Source organism: Glycine soja, chromosome 7 (genome assembly GCF_004193775.1).
Source record: "Glycine soja cultivar W05 chromosome 7, ASM419377v2, whole genome shotgun sequence".
NCBI lineage: Eukaryota > Viridiplantae > Streptophyta > Magnoliopsida > Fabales > Fabaceae > Glycine > Glycine soja.
The window spans coordinates 41,013,277-41,033,552 of record NC_041008.1 but is presented as its reverse complement, the minus strand read 5'-3'; the positions used below and the strand labels follow the sequence as shown (position 1 = coordinate 41,033,552).

Here is a 20,276-nt window from a genome sequence, read left to right as displayed (position 1 = left end):
AGACAAAGACGTGGTTTTGTAGTTGTTCCTGAATTTGGGGTCCTTGGTCAACAAAGAAGGCATGCATTATTGAAAAAAAAAGACAATTCTTTTTAACGAATGGGCCAAAACAGAAAACAATAAACTACGTAGCATTTCGCTATCAAGAGAACATAAAATATTATAACCAACGACTCTATTTGTCTCTTAAAAAAGGCCATAAGCTATAAGTTCAATTTTGTCAACAACCGTGCTTTAGTCTTCACCCGAGACCAAAATTATAAAACTCTTTCGCAAAGTGGACTTTGTGTTTTTTAAGCACTATTTTTAGTTTTTTTTTGGATATCTTCAAAGACGTGATGAACGGTAATCGCGGCGTGGATTGAAGGATTCGTGAAATTTCAAAGGCACGGCAATTTGTTGCATGTGAAGAAGAGATTTATTTTGACTTTAGTTTGTTTGCACATGTGGAACTAGTACTTGAATTTCATCATCCAGGGATTTTTTTTTCTAGGCTATAATTGAAGATTGGTTCCAATTTAATTGAAACGTTTTAATATATTCCCATCACTGCACCCCAAAAAATAAATAAAAGTTTTAATGCATAGTAATTTATTTCCAACTTCATTAAACTAACTGGAGTTTCTTTTGGTTATGTTTTACCTTCGTCAAAGCGAACGAAGGTGGGAATACTTGCAATAAATAAATAAACAGAATAAATATTTGGGATTTGAACACACATACTAAAGACCAAATTTGAAGTTCATGCATATACTCGCCTCATCAAATTAGAAGACCTTGTCCTTTCAATAATGAAATTGAACAAAATGGTGATATTGCTCATTTTACTTAAGAAACACCTTTCGTATGTCTTAGGGTACGGTCTTGTTGATCAAATCCAAGCATCTAGAAGCCCTTCAAAATTGTACTAAGAAACCCCATCAAACTGTGGTGGATTGCCCGGTCCTTGGGTTATTGTTATTATTGTTTAATTAATGGGATGATAAGAACATCACTGGATATTTTTAAATTGGTTAAATTACACATTTGTTTTCTATAGTTTCATGATTCTTATCTTTTTAGTTTCTTTAGTTTAAAAGTATTCTTTTTAGTCCATATAATTTATATTTTAATTATCTTTTAGTCCTTATAATTTAAAAATTATAGGGACTAAGTAAGAATCATGAAACTATAGAGACTAAAAAGACCACTTTCAAACCTATAAGAATTAAAAGAGAATTAAAATATAAACTATAGGGATTAAAAAGAACACTTTCAAACTATAGAGACTAAAAAAGTAAGAATCATGAAACTATATAGGGACCAAATGAGTAATTTAACCTTTTAAATTTCATGGAATAAAACGAAAAAACACTACAATGAACCAAAACAAATTTTTTTAAACATAAAGTATCAAAATAATTCTTTTAAAATTTAATGAACCAAAATGAAAAAAAATACTATAGGGGCATTTGGTAGGAGATTTTTTTTTTATTTCCCAAGAATCATAGGTTGATAAACTTAATTTTTTATGTTTGATTTTGCATTTTAAAAAATAACATTGCTGGGAAAGGATGTTTAATGGAAATGTTTTTTAATCAGTTTCCTACAAAAACTTTCACATGATGGAAGATGAAAATCTTATTTTCTTGAGTTTATTTTTTTTACTATGGCAAAATATCTTATTATTCTTTATTAAATTATATAATATGATAAATAATTTATTTATGTGTAATTCTTTTCAAGAAAACTTATCTTAAGATTCTCAATGGTTAATCAAACAAATTTTATTTATTTTCAAGAAACATGATTCCTGATAATAAAAAAAATTTCTTTCCTACCAAATGCCCCCTAAACATAAAAGAGCAAATGTGACATTTTTATTCCTTAAGATAGAAAATGTTAGTTATCTTAATTCATAATTTACTAAATCCTTATTTTAGTGTCTTATTTTGCAAAATGTCATTCATTTTTTACTGCATTTTTTCACTCTTGTTTACACCAAAAAATTAAAATAAATGACCCTTTGCAAAGTTAATTAGGAACTAAGTGATAATTTTGTAAAATCAATTATTAAAATTAATAAAGCTTATAATTTCAGAAACTAAAATAGAGGTTTACTCATTATTTTCCATTTATAATCAAACTAAATGGTATCAAAATTATAAAGCCAATGGTTAAATATTGCTGCAATTAAAATCGAATATTCCGTTGAAACTTTACTAGTTACAGAAATCATATGACTATCTATCATCTATATATAATTTACATGAAGTGTAACATTGTCATATAAATAGAAATAAGCTCCAACATAGATGATACATGACTGAATTTCGTAAGCATGCTTATAGAAGTTGGATTTCCTAATCGTACTTATGAAAAAGATCTTTATTAGGAGAGAAAAATCTTCCTTATTTATCTTTATGTCTCAAAGGTTAATCTTATGGCATCCCACTATGGACTATGGGATGCCTTGTTTTGAAGGAAAAAAAAATGCCTACTAGGATACACAAGAAACAACATTATCAATTGAAGAAAATCATTCAATAATTGTTGGTAGCAATTTGAAAATGAATTCATTCAAATAAACAAACAACTCAACATCCTTTAAAAAAGTAGATTCAATTAGTTAAACATGATGCGTGAGTGTTGTAAGTCTCATGGTATTATTTTCCATTCCAATAAATAAAAAATTCAAAGCTCAAAGAAAAATAAATTAAAAAGAAATATAAATTAGGAATCGAACATGTACAAATAAAGACAAAATTCCTAATAAAAATAAATTCAATGGATTATATTTAGTAAAAAATGAACATTTTTATTTTTAAATTATATTATCGTGCTATTATCTTGCATTAATTTAAACCAATAATTCTTTTATATAACATAAACATTTAGCAAAGAACTCTTTAAGGGTTGATGCACGTGTAAGCATGTAAGATCCCCTTGTGTTTATAAGTGTAAAAATGATTTAGCGGCATAATTCATTTTTGATTTCTGTTATGCATAAAATTCTTTTGAGCGAGCGGCAATCATGCATTACCAGCCGGAATAGTATCTAATCCAGTAGATATAAAGATATCAGTAATGTAGTAATCTCTTAACACATGGGTTTTCATCTGGCTGATATAAATTATACCGATATCCCATAATTAAAGTGCAAGCATTTTCCTTTTAGTTTAAATTTTTAAACATCGCACCAACATTTGTTTTCTTTAATTTCCTAATTTCATACCAAGCGTATGTTTTTCAAGAACAAATTTCTTTGTTGGTAAGCTTTAAATCATGAAAAATTTATAGTATTCAATTAGACGAGACTTTAGCAGTTTAACAAATTTCATACGAGGTAATATACTCGTAGTGTGTTCTTGTCATGATTTAGTTATTGAGGCAATTCTTAAGTTCACCAACTCCCCCAAGTTACATTGCAGTTTACACAACTACCTTCAGTGTGGAATTTTTAAAGTGATGTCAACCACAATAATGACATTTTTTTAAGGAATTGAATTGCAACAGCACCGCACTAACACAATTGACTGGTTAGTAAAGTTTAACGATAAAAAACTATAGTATATTTCTCTTTTGTAATCATGTCATGAATTTCCTAAACAAGATACATGCGTACCAACCTTGTGACATTAGTCACGTTCATTAATGTCCTCATTAAGGTAGCTCTTGTCACTTGCCAATAGATTTTCAGCCAATGAATTACTGGTGTTTCAATTTACTTTATGTATCCGTATCCGATAGATACTTCTCGATATGTATCGGTAAAATATATATAACATATGAAAATCCAATACGACTTACATTAGACAATGAAATTAATGAATCAATGATAGAAATTGTTATCTTTATATATGATTTCAAGAAAGAAATGAAATTGATAGGTTTATTCATATAACTCATAAAGTTAATGATTTATATATTTTATTTTGTTTTTAGTAATATCTAAGAAATATGTTCTTAATTTGAATTTACAGAGTTACAATTATGTATTATGTTTTATGATTTTTGTTACATATTTAAATATGTATCTAATATCTTTCGCGTATTGTATCCTATATATATACTCTTAGAATAATAGTATCGCCGTATTGGATCCATATTTTATCTGTGCATCATAGTTCTCAGCAAGTCCTCATTACCAGTAATCATTACATGAGCATTTCCTATTAACAAAGTGATGGAAACGATAATTTCCCTCTGAACTATTTTTGATATGTATTTGGTAACATTATGACAGTCAACACACACACGAAGATTTTTGGTGATCCTAATCAAGCTTCCATAAGGTGTGCTTAAAAGACCGAATGCAATAGCTAGTCTCTCACTATGTCCCCAGAGCAACTTAACCTTCATTGGCTCATTTACATCACGAAGAACACAACTAGTATCAGGAATGTAACCTTCTGTCTCCACCTCAAGCCTCAAATTCTCTAATAATTGATAAATATCAGCCCAATTAGGATGTGAATCATCACTAGCAAAAAATGTGTATACCTTGTTCCCTGCTTCAATCAAACTATAACCAGGTATTTTCTTCATGCCCTGCATCCTCATGAGGCCTCGTATGTAGTTCACTGATTCCCATTTTCTTGCTTCAGCATATATATTTGATAACATGACATAAATTCCAGAGTTCAAGTAATCTAAGGAAATTAATCTATCTGCTATTTGTATCCCCATGTTAGTATTCTTATGGGTTCTGCAACCACTGAGCAAAGCTTCAAGCACATCTGTGCTGGGTTGGAAGGGCATTTGTTTCACCAATGCATCTGCTTCCTCGAGGCGGCCGGCTCGACTAAGAAGATCCACAAGACAAGCATAGTGTTTGTCCTGAGGCTTAATGTTATGATCCCTTTCCATGCAGTGGAACAAAGCCTTACCTTCTTCAACAAGGCCTGAGTGACTGCAAGCTGTTAGCAGTGAAACAAATGTAGTTTGATTTGGGTTGAGCCTTTCCTCTATCATTCTACCATAGACACCTAGAGCATAATGCCCGTGAGCATATATTCCATAACTCATAATCATAGAGTTACAGAGTATAACATCTTTTAAATGGAATCCATTATTGAATAACTTCTCAGCAGAGTGAATTTTACCACACTTGGCATACATATCAATCAACGCTGATGTAATAACTGCATCAAATGCATAGCCATGCCAGATCAAATGAGCATGGGCACTCCTTCCTTTCTTGAGAGATCCTAGGTGGGCACAACATGCACAAGACTAACAAGAGTAACAGAATTGGCAGCAACATTTTCTACTTGCATTTGGCAAAATAATTTAAGGGCATCCTCTGCATGGCCATTTTGTGACAAACCAACCAGCATAGCAGTCCATGTAATTACATTCTTTTTTCCCATTCTTTCAAAAACAATACTTGCCTCCTTTATGGCACCACATTTGGAATACATGTCAACAATTGCAGTGGACAAAACGAGATTCGATCAAGTTCTTTTCTAATGATACAAGCATGGAGGATTCTTCCGTTTTCCAAGTCTGATGTTTGAGAACATCCTCGAAGTAAGCACAAATACATCATTGCCCATGCCTAAAGCAAGGACACAACCATGAGCACACATTCCAACTTTTTTAAGTCCACTCTCTCCACACGCTTTGAGTGAGCTCACCATTGTAACTGGACTCGGCCTTAACCCACCACCAATCATCTCAGGGAACATTTGAATTGCCTCCGTGAAGAGGCCCTTCTTCACATAACCACCAATGATCGAATTCCAGCATACAGCATCCTTTTCCGGCATCCCATCAAAGACATTTTGTGCATCATCAAGATAGCCACACTTCACCAAAAAATTAACCATCGAACTACCGACATAGGGATGCAAACGAAACCCCTTTCTAACAGCTGTCCTAACAATTTCCATGCCAATTTCATCATCCAACAAGCTGGCGCATGCCTTCAGAGAAAACATACACGTATAAGTATCGATTTCTATATTACAAGACCCCATCATTCTGAACAACTTGGGAACCTCCGTGTGCTGCTGGTTCCTCAGGAACCCGGCCATCATGGCATTGCAAACGGCAGTTTCCGGTAGAGAACATTGATCAAACATCTTACGGGCATGGCCAAGAAAACCCAAATCAGAATAGACCGTAACGAGTTTTGCAGCCAGAAAGTTTTCAGTGGACACCCAATTCTTGATAATCTGTGCGTGGATGGACTTGACGTGGATAAAGGTGTTTGAGAATTGATGCAAGAGTGAGGAGAAAATTGAAGGAGGTTGGTTGAACAATGGGGCATGATGAAGAGAAACAAATGTTGGGGGTGGTGCGCAGTTGCAAATGGGCCTGCAGCTGCAGGGGATCCTGGCCTTCGCAAATGTGTGTCTGAGAAGGAAATATGATAAAGACATCAATCATAGAAGAGGAAGAAGGGTTTAGTTGGTGTTCTAGTTACGTGCTTTGTTACCTCTTGGTGTATACTAAACCTAGGTTTAGAGATGTAGTTCAACTTTGTTTTGTTATTTCTCTTCTTATCATTCTTTTTCTTATAAAAATAAATTATACTCTTTTTGTGCAACTAACTAAATATTTTTATTTAACACTCAACTAACAAATTATACTTATACTTACTAAGTGCATAAATTAAAGATATATTTGGTTAATTGTTTTAAAAAATATTTTTAGAGAGTCAACTTAATTTCACACAATGTTTGAATTTTGACTATTCTCAAGAAGAATGTTTGCACATTGAAATTTTGGTTGAAAACTCAATTTTTGTAAAAACAAGATTTACTTATATTTTAGAAGTTTTGATTTTTAACTTTTTTTGGCAAATGTTAATTTTGTTAAAAAAGTTAATGAGAGATTTGAAGATATAACTTCTTCACCTCCCTTATATCTCTAAATAGATTATATTGTTGTTATGAGAATAAATTCATTTAATTTTATAATTTTTTTAAAAGATCAATGTGCTGGATATTTTATTAATGAATATAATTTAGAGAAACTACATCATTCAAGATAATTTGGTCCAAAACATTTGGGACCTCCTCAATCCAGCACTTGATAAAAAAACAAAGAAAGCTAGACAAGCTAAGATGTGGGTGTCAATATTGCCTTGTCTTGTAAAAAGAAGTCTTGAACCCAAGTTGTGGGAAAGTAATCTCCTACAGTCGTTAATGACCTCTGCCAACATCCATCTTAATCAAGGCATCAATATTCACCTTATACGTGCCTTCCAAAGGAGCTAGCCATCTGATTTGGCTAGGATTTCCACCATTAGAATCCTTCCTTTCATGTTGGGATGGTTTCAGGTTATTCTACATGTTACTATGGATTTGGCTACATTCCAAGTTTCTGGTTTGAAATACCAATTGGTTACGACCAAACCAGATTGCCCAAAGCCAAAGAGAACATCATGTTCTTTGCTTCCATGCCCATTTGAGTCACATAGCTAAGAAGCCATAAATGCAAGTTTGAAATATTACCTGAATCCACTCTCAATCCCATAGGTGAGGCAAACCATATATGCTGGACTTCAGGACAAGTTACAAGAGCATGCAGAACTATTTCTTCCTCGAGACCACAAGAGGGCGAACTGGATCCACTTGCACATGTTTTTTCGCTAGATTAAAATTTCACTGGAAGGATATCGATGCAAGTTCGCCAAATGAAGTGCTTGCACTTTGGAAGTGCCTCTGCATCCCAAACCAAACTCCGCTGCTTCTCATCAACCAGTGAAGAAGATGCTATTGGATAGAGTTTCATGCGGGTTAAGTGATAGCCCGATTTCACTGAGTAAATACCATTGTTGTTGTAGCACCAATAAAGCCAATCATTCGTCCAAGATAGCTTAATTGGGATAGCTCTGATACAGGCCATTGTGCTTGGCGAGAATAGCAAGGAGAACAACTTAGAATTCCAAGTTCCCCCATCTTGCCCAAACAACTCACTTAATGTCATATTTGGCTTAACACTCACACCTTCATGGAAAGGGATTCTATCTTCGGGCAGGTTTGGCACCCACTTATCCTCCATAACACCATTTCCTATCCTCCATTGGCATCCATCTTCAAACAACCACTTTGACTCCATGATAGAAGACCACATATAACTAGGCCTAAATCCCTTGGTGGCTTCCAATAACAGTTTGTTTCGGAAATACCTTGCCTTAAAAACTTGAGCCATCAATGATTGGTCTTGGACTAAAAGTCTCCATCACCGCTTCTTAAGGAAAACCATATTAAAAGCCTTTACAAAACCAAAGCCTAGTCCTCCTTCCTTATTTGGGCTAGCGAGTTTCTTCCAACTCATCCAGTGTATCTTCCTCCTCTCCATGTCTCCTTTCTAGAAAAAAATGGGCTGTCATGCTTTCTATTTCTTCACAAATGGCTTTGTGGCAGTAGGAAACATCCCATCACATATGGGGGGATTGACTGGACCACAAATTTAATCAAAATCTCCCTAGCTGGCTGCTTTGGATAAAGCCTTTTCCTTCTAGCCCTTCAATTGCTTCCAGACACAATCACAGATAAACTTGAAGTCTTGGGATTTAGACCTTCCTATCAAGGTGGGAAGACCCAAATACCTATCATGACTCTCCATTGCCTTTACTTCCATCAATTGGATCAACTCATCAATCCTGGGACTAGGCACATTTCAGCTACAAGAGAGATCCGACTTGTTGTAGTTTATCCTTTGTCCATAAGCATTTTCATAAGTTATTTGATTATTATTAATTTTTTAACATTTCTTTTGATTAAAATTATTTTAAAATAGTAAAAAAAGACTTCAAGCAAAGGTCATCATAAAGTTAAACTGAAACATGTGCTATCATTACCGGATCATGCATGTCTGGACTAACTGATAAAAGATATGAACAGAACCTTTTTTCAAACAAGTTGGAAACAAGAAGCAGATTAAAAGGACAAGACACCTTAGCAGGGGTAAGAGATCCATCCGAGAACCACGTAGATCTTAGGCAACATATAGCTCCGATCTTGCAACTTAACTGCTTGTCGGCATAATCCAAGACAAATTAGCAATGAATAAATTGAATAATTTTTTATTCATGAACAAGTGGAAAATACATCATATCAAATCCAAGACAAATTTAATTATGACTTCTACAACTATAAATCAATTTGGTATCTAACATTACTAAATCCATTAATTTAATCCCTAAATTTTATAACCATTAATTTAATCCCTGAATCTACACTAATGTTATGAACTAAAATGAGTAATGCAAAAGAGTCAAAATAAGTAATAGTTGTCAAAATAGGAAATTAGTTGAATTGATCCTTAACATTAGATGTTAAAGTGTTGTTGATATTAAGGTCTGATTTTTTTATCTTTTTATGGTTTTGTCAAAATTAAGTCAAAAGTTAACTGAAAGTTAAAAAATTAATTAGTAATTAAAAGCTGAAAAATTAACTTATTAAATTATAAATGTTTAATAAAATTAATTATTGAAATAGTTGAAAAGTATAAAATAATAGAAAAATAATAAAAACTTAATTTATTTAAGAAGGACAATTAGAAAATTGAATAAATATATTGAAAATAAAAATATAAGAAAATATAAAAAGTAAAAAATTAGAAGATAGTGTTATATAAAATATTAATTCAAGTAGCATTTAAAAAAACATACTAGAAATTATTAAAAAAATTTGTTTATCAAACAATCAAATAAGATTTTTAACTAATAAAAAAAGTTAAAAAATAAAATTTTTAACGATTAAAAAAAGTTAAAAATTAACTGAAATTTATGATATTGTATATCTTCAGGAAGTAAAATGATTAATACCTTTCCCATATTGAGGACTTTTCTTGATAAACTGGATCCAGTTAAATCCTTGCTGTTTGATTCAAAGATGACTTCTAGTTGAAGTAAATGCGCCAGATATTCTAGGCCAGATCTCTCGAATTGACCCCCCAAAATCTCAGTGCCCGTCACTTCATTTGAAGGATGATTCCTTTTTGAATTTTTTAATTCCCTCTCAAATCTCAATGGTCCAGAGGGAGTTAGCTCCATGATTGCATACTCGAAGGAGCATCATGAAAATTAATGGCACGAATCCAAGAATGGGGGAAACTGTTCATAGAAGAATTGTGCAAGTAAAGATGGAATCCTAAGTTCTAACACTATCTTAAAAAGCAGCACACTAACTGCATGTTTAGATTAAAGTTAAAAAGAACCAAAAAGTGGTTTTATTCTGGAAGCAACAATCTTTTACTTCGTCATTTGGTGCATTGAAATTGGTTATTGTACATCTGCATCTCTCACTAGATAGAGCTTCTGTCATTATGGCATTAACTAGAAGTCTAAACTTTCCTTTCTAAATCTGTTACAGTGATATTCATATAAACTTTCTTCTCTTTTTCTTTCCATCTTTCACTTTCATGATTTGACTTGAGAAAAAATGAAAGAAAGATATATTAATGTTTATTTTCCTTTACGGGTAAAATCGATGTTAGAGTTGGATACGTTTATTTGCATTTATTGAGATTCAAACAATGGCATAATTGTGACAAGGTCCGGTTTTAGTTATTGTAGGTAGCATAAGGGCTAGACGCTCATCATACAGTTAAGGATTTTCAACAAGAGAACAAGTCAAAAAGAACGGAAACTTCTGTAAGAATTTCATAAGGAAACAATATATCAATTGATTTCTTTACACGCTCATACAGGGGTTAACAAAGAACAAAACAAGAAAAGAATAACTGAATCAATGAGGCTGACTTTCTTATTTCACCTCGTATGACCAGTTTGCAAACCGCAGTGTGGAAAATTATGTCAAATGATGAGAGAACAGAATAAACTTAAAGTTCTTTGTAGAACTATACCATTCAAAGTTGCTGCAACTTACGAATATGTTCCAATAATGAAGTAGCCTTCCGTTTGGCCCTCTCTGTGCCATTTCGAGCAAGTTCAGAGAGAGGTATGACAACACCAAGTCTACTTATACAAGCAAGATTATCTGCATCCCTCTTGCACAAGGCAAGAAGAATAGCAGCTGCATTCTCTTTATTGCGAGGCAATCCGGTCCTCAAAAGATCTATCAAAACTGGTATAGTGCTGGCTTTTACTATGGCAACTTTTGCCTCTTGGTGGCTGGCAAGAACTGACATTATTGTTAGGGCTTCGTCGACCATTGATTTGCTTGAATCTGTAAGCATTTTCAACAGTGCTGTGATGATCCCTGCCCTAATGGCCCTGCCCTTGTTCCCTTGATAAATGCAAAGATTGAACAATGCTGTAGCTGCATCCTTCTTTCCTCTAGGACTCCCATTTTGGAGCAATTCCACCAAAGCCGGTATAGCTCCTGAGGCGCCAATTATTATCTTGTTCTCATCTGCAAGTGACAAGCTGAAAAGGGTCGCTGCGGCATTTTCTCTTGCTTCCATGGTTCCAGCCCGGAGGACTTGGACAATGGATGGAATGGCACCAGCAAGCATTATAAGTCCCTTGTTGTTTTCATATATGGAAAGGTTGAGAATTGAAGTAACTGCATTGTCTTGTGTCAATACATCTTCTGATGTTAGAAGGTTGACTAGAACTGGAATTGCTCCAGCTTCAGCAATTAGTATTCTATTATCAGTACTTCGTTTGGATAGCGATCGAAGTTCAGTAACAGCTGCTCTACGCTCCTCAACAGATCGGCAGGAGAGCTTCCGGACCAGAGCTTCGATTGCTGCTATGTCACCTGTAACATCTCTGAACGATCCATCACTTTTCTTTAATTTTCCATTGGTTAGTCCTGTTGGCTGCTCAATGTTGTGCTCTATACACCACTGAGAAATAAGGCTCCTTAAAACATAATTTGGTGTAAGGGTCAAATGCTGGAGCTTCTGCTGAGTTTTCGGACATGTTGTATTTCCACAATCTATCCATCTCTGTATGTAAGATCTCTCATATGTCTGCATAATAACACAAACAGGGAGTTTAGAAGAGCAAAAAAATAAAATTGTTGGAATATTTCTTGTGTTGATGCAACATGTGAGATGAACTCACCTGACCAGTGGCTACAATAACAGGATCCCTCATTAGTTCCAAGGATATAGGGCAAAGAAAATCTTCAGGAATCACAATTGCTTCAGGCTTTTTAACCTCAGGTAGAATCTTTGTCTCAGAAATTTCTTGACTTTCAGGATCAGTTGCATTTAAGGAAACTTCAACTTCAGTAGGGATGCTCCTTGTTCTTTCCAAGCGAGTTCCAGCGGGATTTTTGCTGCACCTTTTCTCTTCATAGTTGATAGGAATGCTGTCTAGTTCTGATAAATTTTCAGGGCAGCTGTGTTGTTTGTGCAACCTACTCACAGATTTGCCAAGAACCTGACTAATTTCTTCAGCCAGTGGCTGGGATAATTCATGAGATGGCATCTTTGAAATCATAAACCCATATTTATCCGTGGCTCGTCTCAATTGTGTTCTCACCAAATCCACCTAGAAAACCAGAAAATATCAGCAAATTCACTCAAGCAAATTGTAGATAAAATTAACAATACTTCAAAAAAAAAAAAAACACCCCATTTGTCCAAATTCTACCTGCTCCTTGACTTCCTCTGAGATGTCCAAATCGTCATACGGCAAATTGCTCAACAGTTTCTCCAATTTCCATGTCACACACTGAAATTGGAAGACAATGGTCTTTGCAGCTCCATCCTTAAATCAAGATATATCAAATTTCAGAGATGTACACAGACATCCTTTTTACACATATACATGCCCACAGAAATTCAACCCTCGTAAGATTCCAACTTAAAATAATTCAAGAAGTGCAAATTCTTCTCCCTATTTAAAGAACACATTGTAAAGACACAAATATTTACCAAGATAATCAGAAAGAACAACACACAAAATGCCAAAAAAAGAACAATTCCAGCCAATGAAACATTTTTTTTCTTTTCCCTAAATATATCCATATCCTTCTTCTGAGGCAATCCTGATTGAGACATGGTTGAGCTCTAAATGCGAACACCTCTCCTTACAGGAATTTGAGCATTGGTTCGACCCGCTATGAATTATGATAGACTAGACTCTTCAACTAAATCCAAACCCATTTGTAAACAACATAATGGGAACATAAGCAATATATGAGTAACATATATGGGAAGTATTCTACTTTCTCCTCAAAAACATAACCATAAATAGCGGTTTGATTGCACGCATCACACCAATCTAAACAAAAAATTCGAATCCTATAAAAAAAACTATATAATTTCCCGAAATATCCACTCTCACAAGTAACAATGGAACTTCATAATGAACTTGATTAAAACTAAACAATTTTCTTTCTATAAGATGCCGTTTTGGGAATGCAAAAAAATAAATAAAAAACTCAAACTTTAACAGTTTCAGCTGGTTGAACTACAGATCTGAACTACTAAAAAAACCGAACAAAACGACGTCGTTTGAGATGGATCGAGAGACTCACAGAGGAGCAATAGGAACGGAAGTTTCTAGCGACGGAAAGCAAGCGTCTAGCGGAGTGAAGCGCGAGGACCAGATCAGAAGACCACTTTGAAGACGCCGAGGAAGAAGAGGACGAGTAAGAAGAAGAAGAAGAAGCGGAACCACCGACATCGTTGTTGTTTTTGAGTTCCTTAATCTCCTCGAAGAGGTGGGTGAGGAGGGAGATCCGGCGAACCAGATCGGTGCAGTCCTTGCGGAACATGGCGTCGGCGCCGGAGGAGGACCCCGCCGAGCACATTCCGGCGATTTCGTGGACCAGGCACAGAAGCTCCGGCGTGTGGTCTCCGGCGAGGTCGTCGCCGGCCATTGTCGACGCTGCTAAGGTTATTAAGGCTAAGGCTAACTATGTTGTTGTGTGTTGTGTTCGAGGACAGTCAGAGAGAGTCTAATAAGGTGTTTGTGTGAAGAGACTTGTTAAATGTCCACATGTACAAATACACAAAATAAATCGCTGTAATAATAATGTCTTGTGTTGGTGCTTGCGAGGCTTCACGTTCACCGAGTTTTCTAAACTATTACAGCATCAGTTAATCAAATAAAAAAAATTGATAATTAAAAGTTTAGAAGAATTGAGCTCTCAAAACTTATCAACATCATAACAAGACTTAAAGACTGAGTGATAATAGAAGAATTTACATATTACTTATTAATAATATTTTTCTTAAGTTGGTGTTGAACCCACATTCTTTTAAAATATAATGAGTTGGATAATTTCTTATCAATCAGACTAATATTGGTTGGTAAGTTAGTATATTTGAATATAAGTCATAAGTACTTTTGACATCTTTCTTATTAAAAATATTGACTATTTTTTTAGTAGATAAGCTCTTAAAAATACTTCTGGTCTTAAATTCAAACATTTCAACTTCTAAGAAAAAATGAAGGATGAGAGAGAGGAAAATAGTCAAATTACGGTTTTTTATGGGTAGTTTTATTTGTTAATTAATTAATAATTTAATAATTGGTTCGTTCATTCTTGAGAGGGTTAACTTAACTTGACGCCTTAACAGGGGAAAGCGAGAATCTCGGAGATTGAAAATTGGGAGGATAATGAGAGAGAGAAAGGATACAAGAGGATACAGTTGGGTTTGGAATATTATGAATTGTAATGCAACTAACCACTATTTTTTTTTCCTTTTTAATATGTATTTTGATGTCTTAAGACTTTGAACGAAATTTTTGCTACTAGCTAGTAGCTATTTCGTACTCTAGGTCGAAATTTAATTTTGAGTATTTGACACGTTCGGATTTCAGAAACTAGACTCAATATATGTTTTTTGGTACATATACTCAATATATGCAGTCAAAGAGTTATACTTTAAGTCATCTTTATTTAGTCTAATATATATTCAACAACGACAAAAATAGTCTATTGTCTTATATTATTTTCAGAAGTATAATATATTTAACAATTTAATTAAAAAGTACTGATGATGTATATTTTTTATATTATTATTTTAAAGATTATATATAAAATGATTTTTAATTAATTGTTAATGTAATTACACTGACCAAAAACAAGATTTTTCTTTAAATAATTATATGTTAATAATAAAAAATTATATTAATATTATCTATCTTAAAATATGTATTATAAAAATACTTTAATTATATACTTATATTTTTTATTTTACAGTTTAACTATACATGATATTAAAATTTATACATTGTGTCAATATATTAAGTTGAACTAGTCTGATTTCATATATATATAATCTTTTAATCAAGTTAGAATAAATTTAAATAAAAGTTCCTATCAATATTTGGAATTAGATTTAAAAAATTGCATAAATATTCTACCGGCTTGCACATCCTAAATACATTTTTTGATAAATAAAAATTTTACAATTAAAGAAATGAATTTACTATTTCATAAATTAAATTCAAAGCATGAAAACAATGTCATTAACGCCATTTAAAATTTCTTTTAGCAATATTGTTAGCATTTAAATATATTTAATTATTTCTTGAATATAAACATTACGCAATGTACGTAGAAATAGTGATAAATTATAAACATAGGCAGTGGCGGAGCCGCGTGACAGCAAGTCGGCAACGTGGAGCACAGGTCTGAATTTTTCTTTTCTCATAGAAACTAGAAATAATGTGAAGAAAAAAAAAACTAAAGATATAGCTTTTTTTAAAAAATTATCGTATCTTGGCTAGCTTTTTTATTTTATTTTTAAAGAAATCTTTTGCTAGCTATAAGTTTGCCAATATTTTCTGAATTGTCTAGCATGTCTCTCTTCCATTCCTTTAAACTATTACTCTGGATTCCCCCATAAGTATAATTCAGTATCATATCAAAATATCATTTAAGTATGTGAAAGTATAATTTATCTGTAACTTTAATTATTCGACTAAAAGGATTTTTGTTAAAATTAACATTTATGTGTATTTGATATGTCATATGCTTACGTAATAATTGATGATGCACATGACAGGCTAATTATTATTATTTTGGTCTCTAGTTAAACTGTTACTTAATATTGTTAGTTGTCCAATATGCATTAGATCTTATCATTATCAATTGTTACCTCAGTAGATAATATGTCACCTAGGCACCAACGTTAATTTTAATGAAATTTTTTAATAATAAAATTAAAGTGACAAACAATTTATACTTTTAAGAACTTAAATGACATTTTGATATTTTCAATTTGAGAGATCTAAGTGATTGTGAATTATCAATGTGAGATATTTAGGCATTAAATGTCTATTTTTACTGAAAGATAACGTGAAGCTTGTGATTTATATTGAGTGGTTGCTCATTTTGCTATTTTCTGTTTTTTATTTTTATTCAGGTGATATATTTGTTATTTTTGCCCTATACTATTGTTTTCCGTTCATAATTTCCTTTATTTTTTGCAGTTGAGTTTATAAAACTCTAATGATTTTACTGCTTTTAATTTTCACTTCATGATTGTCGATGTTTGAAATTTAGAATTTTGACGTATATAAGGGAATTTTATTGAAAATTTCAAGGTCTCTAACTATATTTAATTATTTAAGAAAATCAATGAGCAATATGATACTAATATTATTTGACATGGTATTTCAGAATGGATATAATTTTTAAAAGAAAAATAAATTATTATAACGATCTTTTAATTAATCTATAATACAACGGTTTTTAACAGTTAGCTTTGCCGCTGTGTGGAGGCAACATATCTCTTTGGTTTTTTCTTTGATATTTTGCTATGTTATGATGATTTTGGTTTCTAGCTGGAATAGAAGCATTAGAAACAATAAGAGCATTTTCAACTAGAGGTGCGTCATTGGGTTCTTAGCCTAAAGAACGATTTCTTTTGAATTTTTCGACACTGTAGCAAAGTGACGTAGTAGAATCAATTTCTTCAGTGCATTCCTTATATAAGGAACTGTTTCTTATCAATAAAAAACCATTATTTTCATAGAATTTGTACTCCCCAACCACAAGAACAACAAAAAGAAAGAAAATGAACAGTTTCAAAAAACTAGATTAAACAGATGAAGCAAACGCAAAGATGAAATTTTACAAAAAAAAATTGCATTTTTTTCAAACAAATCAAATCACCCAATGCAATCTCACCTTAGAATAAAATACAAACCAAATTAATGAGTACCAACAATGACCGTGAACGAAGTATGAATAGTGACTGTGACACCAACGATGTCGTTCCGACCAACTTTGAACATAGTGGGTTGCACATGCCGGTATTGGAGGCGATGAGGCGTTGAGGGGACGTGGGTGGTGTTGCACATGTTTGGTGTTGGGGTCTGGGTTAGGTGGTGGTGCAATGAGGGGACGCAACGATGTTGGAGGATGGGGTGGGCTGGCTTGATGAGAAGTTTAAGGAAAATGAAGAGATGGTGGGTGGGGTGGGGTGGCATTGGAAATTACTCAAAGGAGTGGGAGGGGAAGGTTTTGGAGAAAAGAGAGACTGCAGAGAAAGGTCAATGCAAGTAGGTGGGGAAGGTTTTGAAAAAAAAGCTTTTTGAAGGAAGAAAAGAGAAAGGATATGAAACCTTTATCACAATATTTTTTAAAATTGTGGATATTACCGTTGATTGTGAAATTTGTGCATTTGTATCGTTGAATGTGGAGACGATCGTTGTGTAGCATTTTTCACTGTGTTGCACTATTCACTATAAATTTGTGCATCGTTGAACATTTGCACAGTTCACTTGTACTGCTTATTTTTTTATTGTTGCTATTAAGTGTCAATTTTTTTTATTCTATCTGAAATGGATCTCAATCAATATAATTATCAATGTTACTATAGTTATTTACAAAACCAATCACTCCCTATTAGTGAAAATTCTCAAAATTCACCGCAATATGTTATGTATCGACCACCCCATACCAGTGAAAATTTTCAAAATCCATCGCAATATGTTATGTGTCCACCACCACCCCTTACTAGTGAAAATTCTCAAAATCCACCACAGTATGCTATGTATACACCACCCCCACACATGTGGTATATGCATCCTTCATCCAATGTAGAGCCACCTATCAGTGGTAGTTCTCAAAATGCACAAATTTATAGTCTACCATCAACTTTCTACCATCTCAAACACATGTTATAGACCTTCTTTATCCAATATTGTGCCCCTTACCAATGAAATTGAATCACCCATCGGTGTAGACAATATTCAACTAGACGAAGGAGATCAAAATTCAGGTGCAAAAAAAGTCGTACCACATTCTCAGTGATAGAAGATGTGATTCTCATCCAATCGTGGCTCAATGTGTCAAAGGATTCAATTATAAGAGTCGACCAAACATCAAAGCAATATTGGGCAAGGATAAAAAATGTGTACAACAATAACGATGTGCGTCAAAGCGGACAATTTTGTGAAAGAAGTTAGACTCAATTAAAATCTCGTTGAAACAGGATCCATCCTCCAGTTCAAAAGTTTAACGGGTGCTACAAACAAGCAGATAAACATAGGAGAAGTGGAAGTTTAGAGAATGATGTTTTGGCTAATGCTCATATGATTTACTCATAAGATACAGGTATAAAATTTGAGGTTGAGCATGTTTGATTGTTGTTGAAAGATCAACCAAAATTCGATGCAAAATTTATGTCAAAGTGTTCATAAAGAACAAAGGTTTTTGCTTTTGGAAATTACTCGTTGTCTTCTAACCTAGAGACACCCGTTGAAGTCAAAGAATATGATACGTTATTGTCAATATCTCACCCAATTGGACAAAAAGCAGCAAAAAAGAAGAGCAAAGGAAAAAAATCTTCTAACACTCTCGATTTATCAGGCATAGAAAGTGTAATGAAGGAAAAAAATGTGAACACATCAAAACTTATTCAGTTAAAGGAGGCACTGGAAAGACGTCTGCAAGAACAGGAACGACATATGGAGTATGAAATCCTCATGAAGGATACATCCAACATGTCTAAACAACAACGCAAAGACCACGAAAAGTATTGTGACCATATTAGGAAAAAACTAGGATATCAAATTTTTTCTTCTTATGTATGAATGTTATGCTAATGTTGTGTTTGATATTTAATTTTAGCAGTGTAGGTCTTTGTTATGTCTTAAATTTAGAATTTTATGTTGTAAAACTAGCAGTTATGAAAGTAATCGTTATAAAACTAGCCGTTATGAAAGTAGCTATTGAAAAACTAGCCATTATGAAAGTAGCCGTTATGAAAGTAGCCGTTAATGAAACTAGCCGTTATAAATGAAGCTATATAAATGTCCAATGTTTCATTATTCTGACATATTCTCATACAAAATATGCAATGTTTCTTATTTCAAACACTTCAGTTACCATATAATGGATCCAAACATCGATTTAGATGAAGTTTTAGATCAAATGATTGATGAGGAATTGCAAGACAACACCGATGAAGAAATCATTAGGTTGATACTTGAGAGCCAACAACAACTACATGGCAACACCATTAGGCATAGCCAAAGAAGAAGAGTGGTACATCGTAATCGTGAAGAAGGTCATGATCGATGGTTCAATGACTATTTTTCAAAAAATCCTGTGTACACAGACATTTAATTCTAAAGAAGGTTTCATATGCGAAGGCATGTGTTTCTCCGAATTGTAGACACGCTCAACAACCATGATGAATACTTTCAAATGAGGGTCGATGCATTACATCGAAAAGGCCTATCTCCATTGCAGAAGTGCACATCTGCTATTCGTATATTGGCTTATGGATCACCTGTTAACAGTGTGGATGAATACGTTCGAATTGGTAAACAACCAATGGAATGCTTGGAGCGATTTGTATCAGGCATTTGCACCATATTTGTGAATGTACTTGAGAAGACCAAATAACAAAGACACCAAACGACTACTACAAATGGGAGCGGCACACGGATTTTCAGGTATGTTAGGTTCCATTGATTGTATGCACTAGGAATGAAAAAATTGTCCAGTTGCTTGGAAAAGGTCAATTTTGTCAAGGTGATCATTGCAACCCAACAATCATTCTTGAAGCTGTGACATCACAAGACTTATGGATTTGACATGCATTTTTTGGAACCGCCAGTTGAAATAATGACATTTGAAGTATCTTTAGGTGCTCACCCTAGTATGAGATCAAGATACTTCCAAAGGAAAACACAACTTCATGACAAACAAAAACACCGCCAACTTCAAGCAAATTTAATTGAGCATATTTGGAAATGCTTTGGAAATGAAAATAACAATTAATTTTATGTAATATTTTTTATTTTTCATCATTATGTTTTTTTATTTCAATGTCATTGTATTTAATTATCTATTATTATGTAAAAAGTATTTATTATTGTTACACATTTTCTTTTAATGTTATGTAATTTTTTATTTTTAATTTATATTTAATATTTTCTTCATTTATTC

The 20,276-nt window shown here is 33.3% G+C and overlaps 3 protein-coding genes and 1 pseudogene across 3 annotated transcripts; 1 reads left to right on the top strand and 3 right to left on the bottom strand.

Annotated features, from left to right (window-relative positions):
- Positions 1-4,074: 4,074 nt before the first annotated feature.
- Positions 4,075-5,127, bottom strand: LOC114419727 (pentatricopeptide repeat-containing protein At3g46790, chloroplastic-like). Its single transcript, XM_028385495.1, has one exon. It carries the CDS (start codon positions 5,098-5,100, stop codon positions 4,090-4,092), a length of 1,011 nt encoding a protein of 336 aa, XP_028241296.1. The 5' UTR covers positions 5,101-5,127; the 3' UTR covers positions 4,075-4,089.
- A 320-nt stretch (positions 5,128-5,447) lies between these two features.
- LOC114420696 (putative pentatricopeptide repeat-containing protein At3g11460, mitochondrial) lies at positions 5,448-7,480 on the bottom strand. Its single transcript, XM_028386524.1, has 2 exons — positions 7,443-7,480; positions 5,448-6,339 (listed from the first exon to the last, which is right to left on the bottom strand). Exons 1-2 carry the CDS (start codon positions 7,478-7,480, stop codon positions 5,448-5,450), a joined length of 930 nt encoding a protein of 309 aa, XP_028242325.1.
- Positions 7,481-10,570: 3,090 nt separating this feature from the next.
- On the bottom strand, positions 10,571-13,863 carry LOC114419726 (U-box domain-containing protein 11-like). Its single transcript, XM_028385494.1, has 4 exons — positions 13,395-13,863; positions 12,506-12,622; positions 11,972-12,403; positions 10,571-11,877 (listed from the first exon to the last, which is right to left on the bottom strand). The coding sequence occupies exons 1-4, from the start codon at positions 13,737-13,739 to the stop codon at positions 10,807-10,809; spliced, it is 1,965 nt and encodes a 654-aa protein (XP_028241295.1). The 5' UTR covers positions 13,740-13,863; the 3' UTR covers positions 10,571-10,806.
- Positions 13,864-19,199: 5,336 nt separating this feature from the next.
- LOC114418942 lies at positions 19,200-20,048 on the top strand (annotated as a pseudogene).
- Positions 20,049-20,276: the final 228 nt, after the last annotated feature.

What these genes read in the sequence shown, in the direction of transcription:
- LOC114420696 (XM_028386524.1), bottom strand. Translation starts at nt 7,480, where the DNA reads ATGGTTTGCCTCACCTATGGGATTGAGAGTGGATTCAG. An exon ending in GGGATTGAGAGTGGATTCAG is followed by an intron (nt 6,340 to 7,442) that starts GTAATATTTCAA and finishes TTTCCTTCTCAG; the next exon opens with ACACACATTTGCGAAGGCCA.
- LOC114419726 (XM_028385494.1), bottom strand. Translation starts at nt 13,739, where the DNA reads ATGGCCGGCGACGACCTCGCCGGAGACCACACGCCGGAGCTTCTGTGC. An exon ending in CAGAGGAAGTCAAGGAGCAG is followed by an intron (nt 12,404 to 12,505) that starts GTAGAATTTGGA and finishes CTGGTTTTCTAG; the next exon opens with GTGGATTTGGTGAGAACACA. An exon ending in TTATTGTAGCCACTGGTCAG is followed by an intron (nt 11,878 to 11,971) that starts GTGAGTTCATCT and finishes GTTATTATGCAG; the next exon opens with ACATATGAGAGATCTTACAT.
- LOC114419727 (XM_028385495.1), bottom strand. Translation starts at nt 5,100, where the DNA reads ATGTATGCCAAGTGTGGTAAAATTCACTCTGCTGAGAAGTTATTCAAT.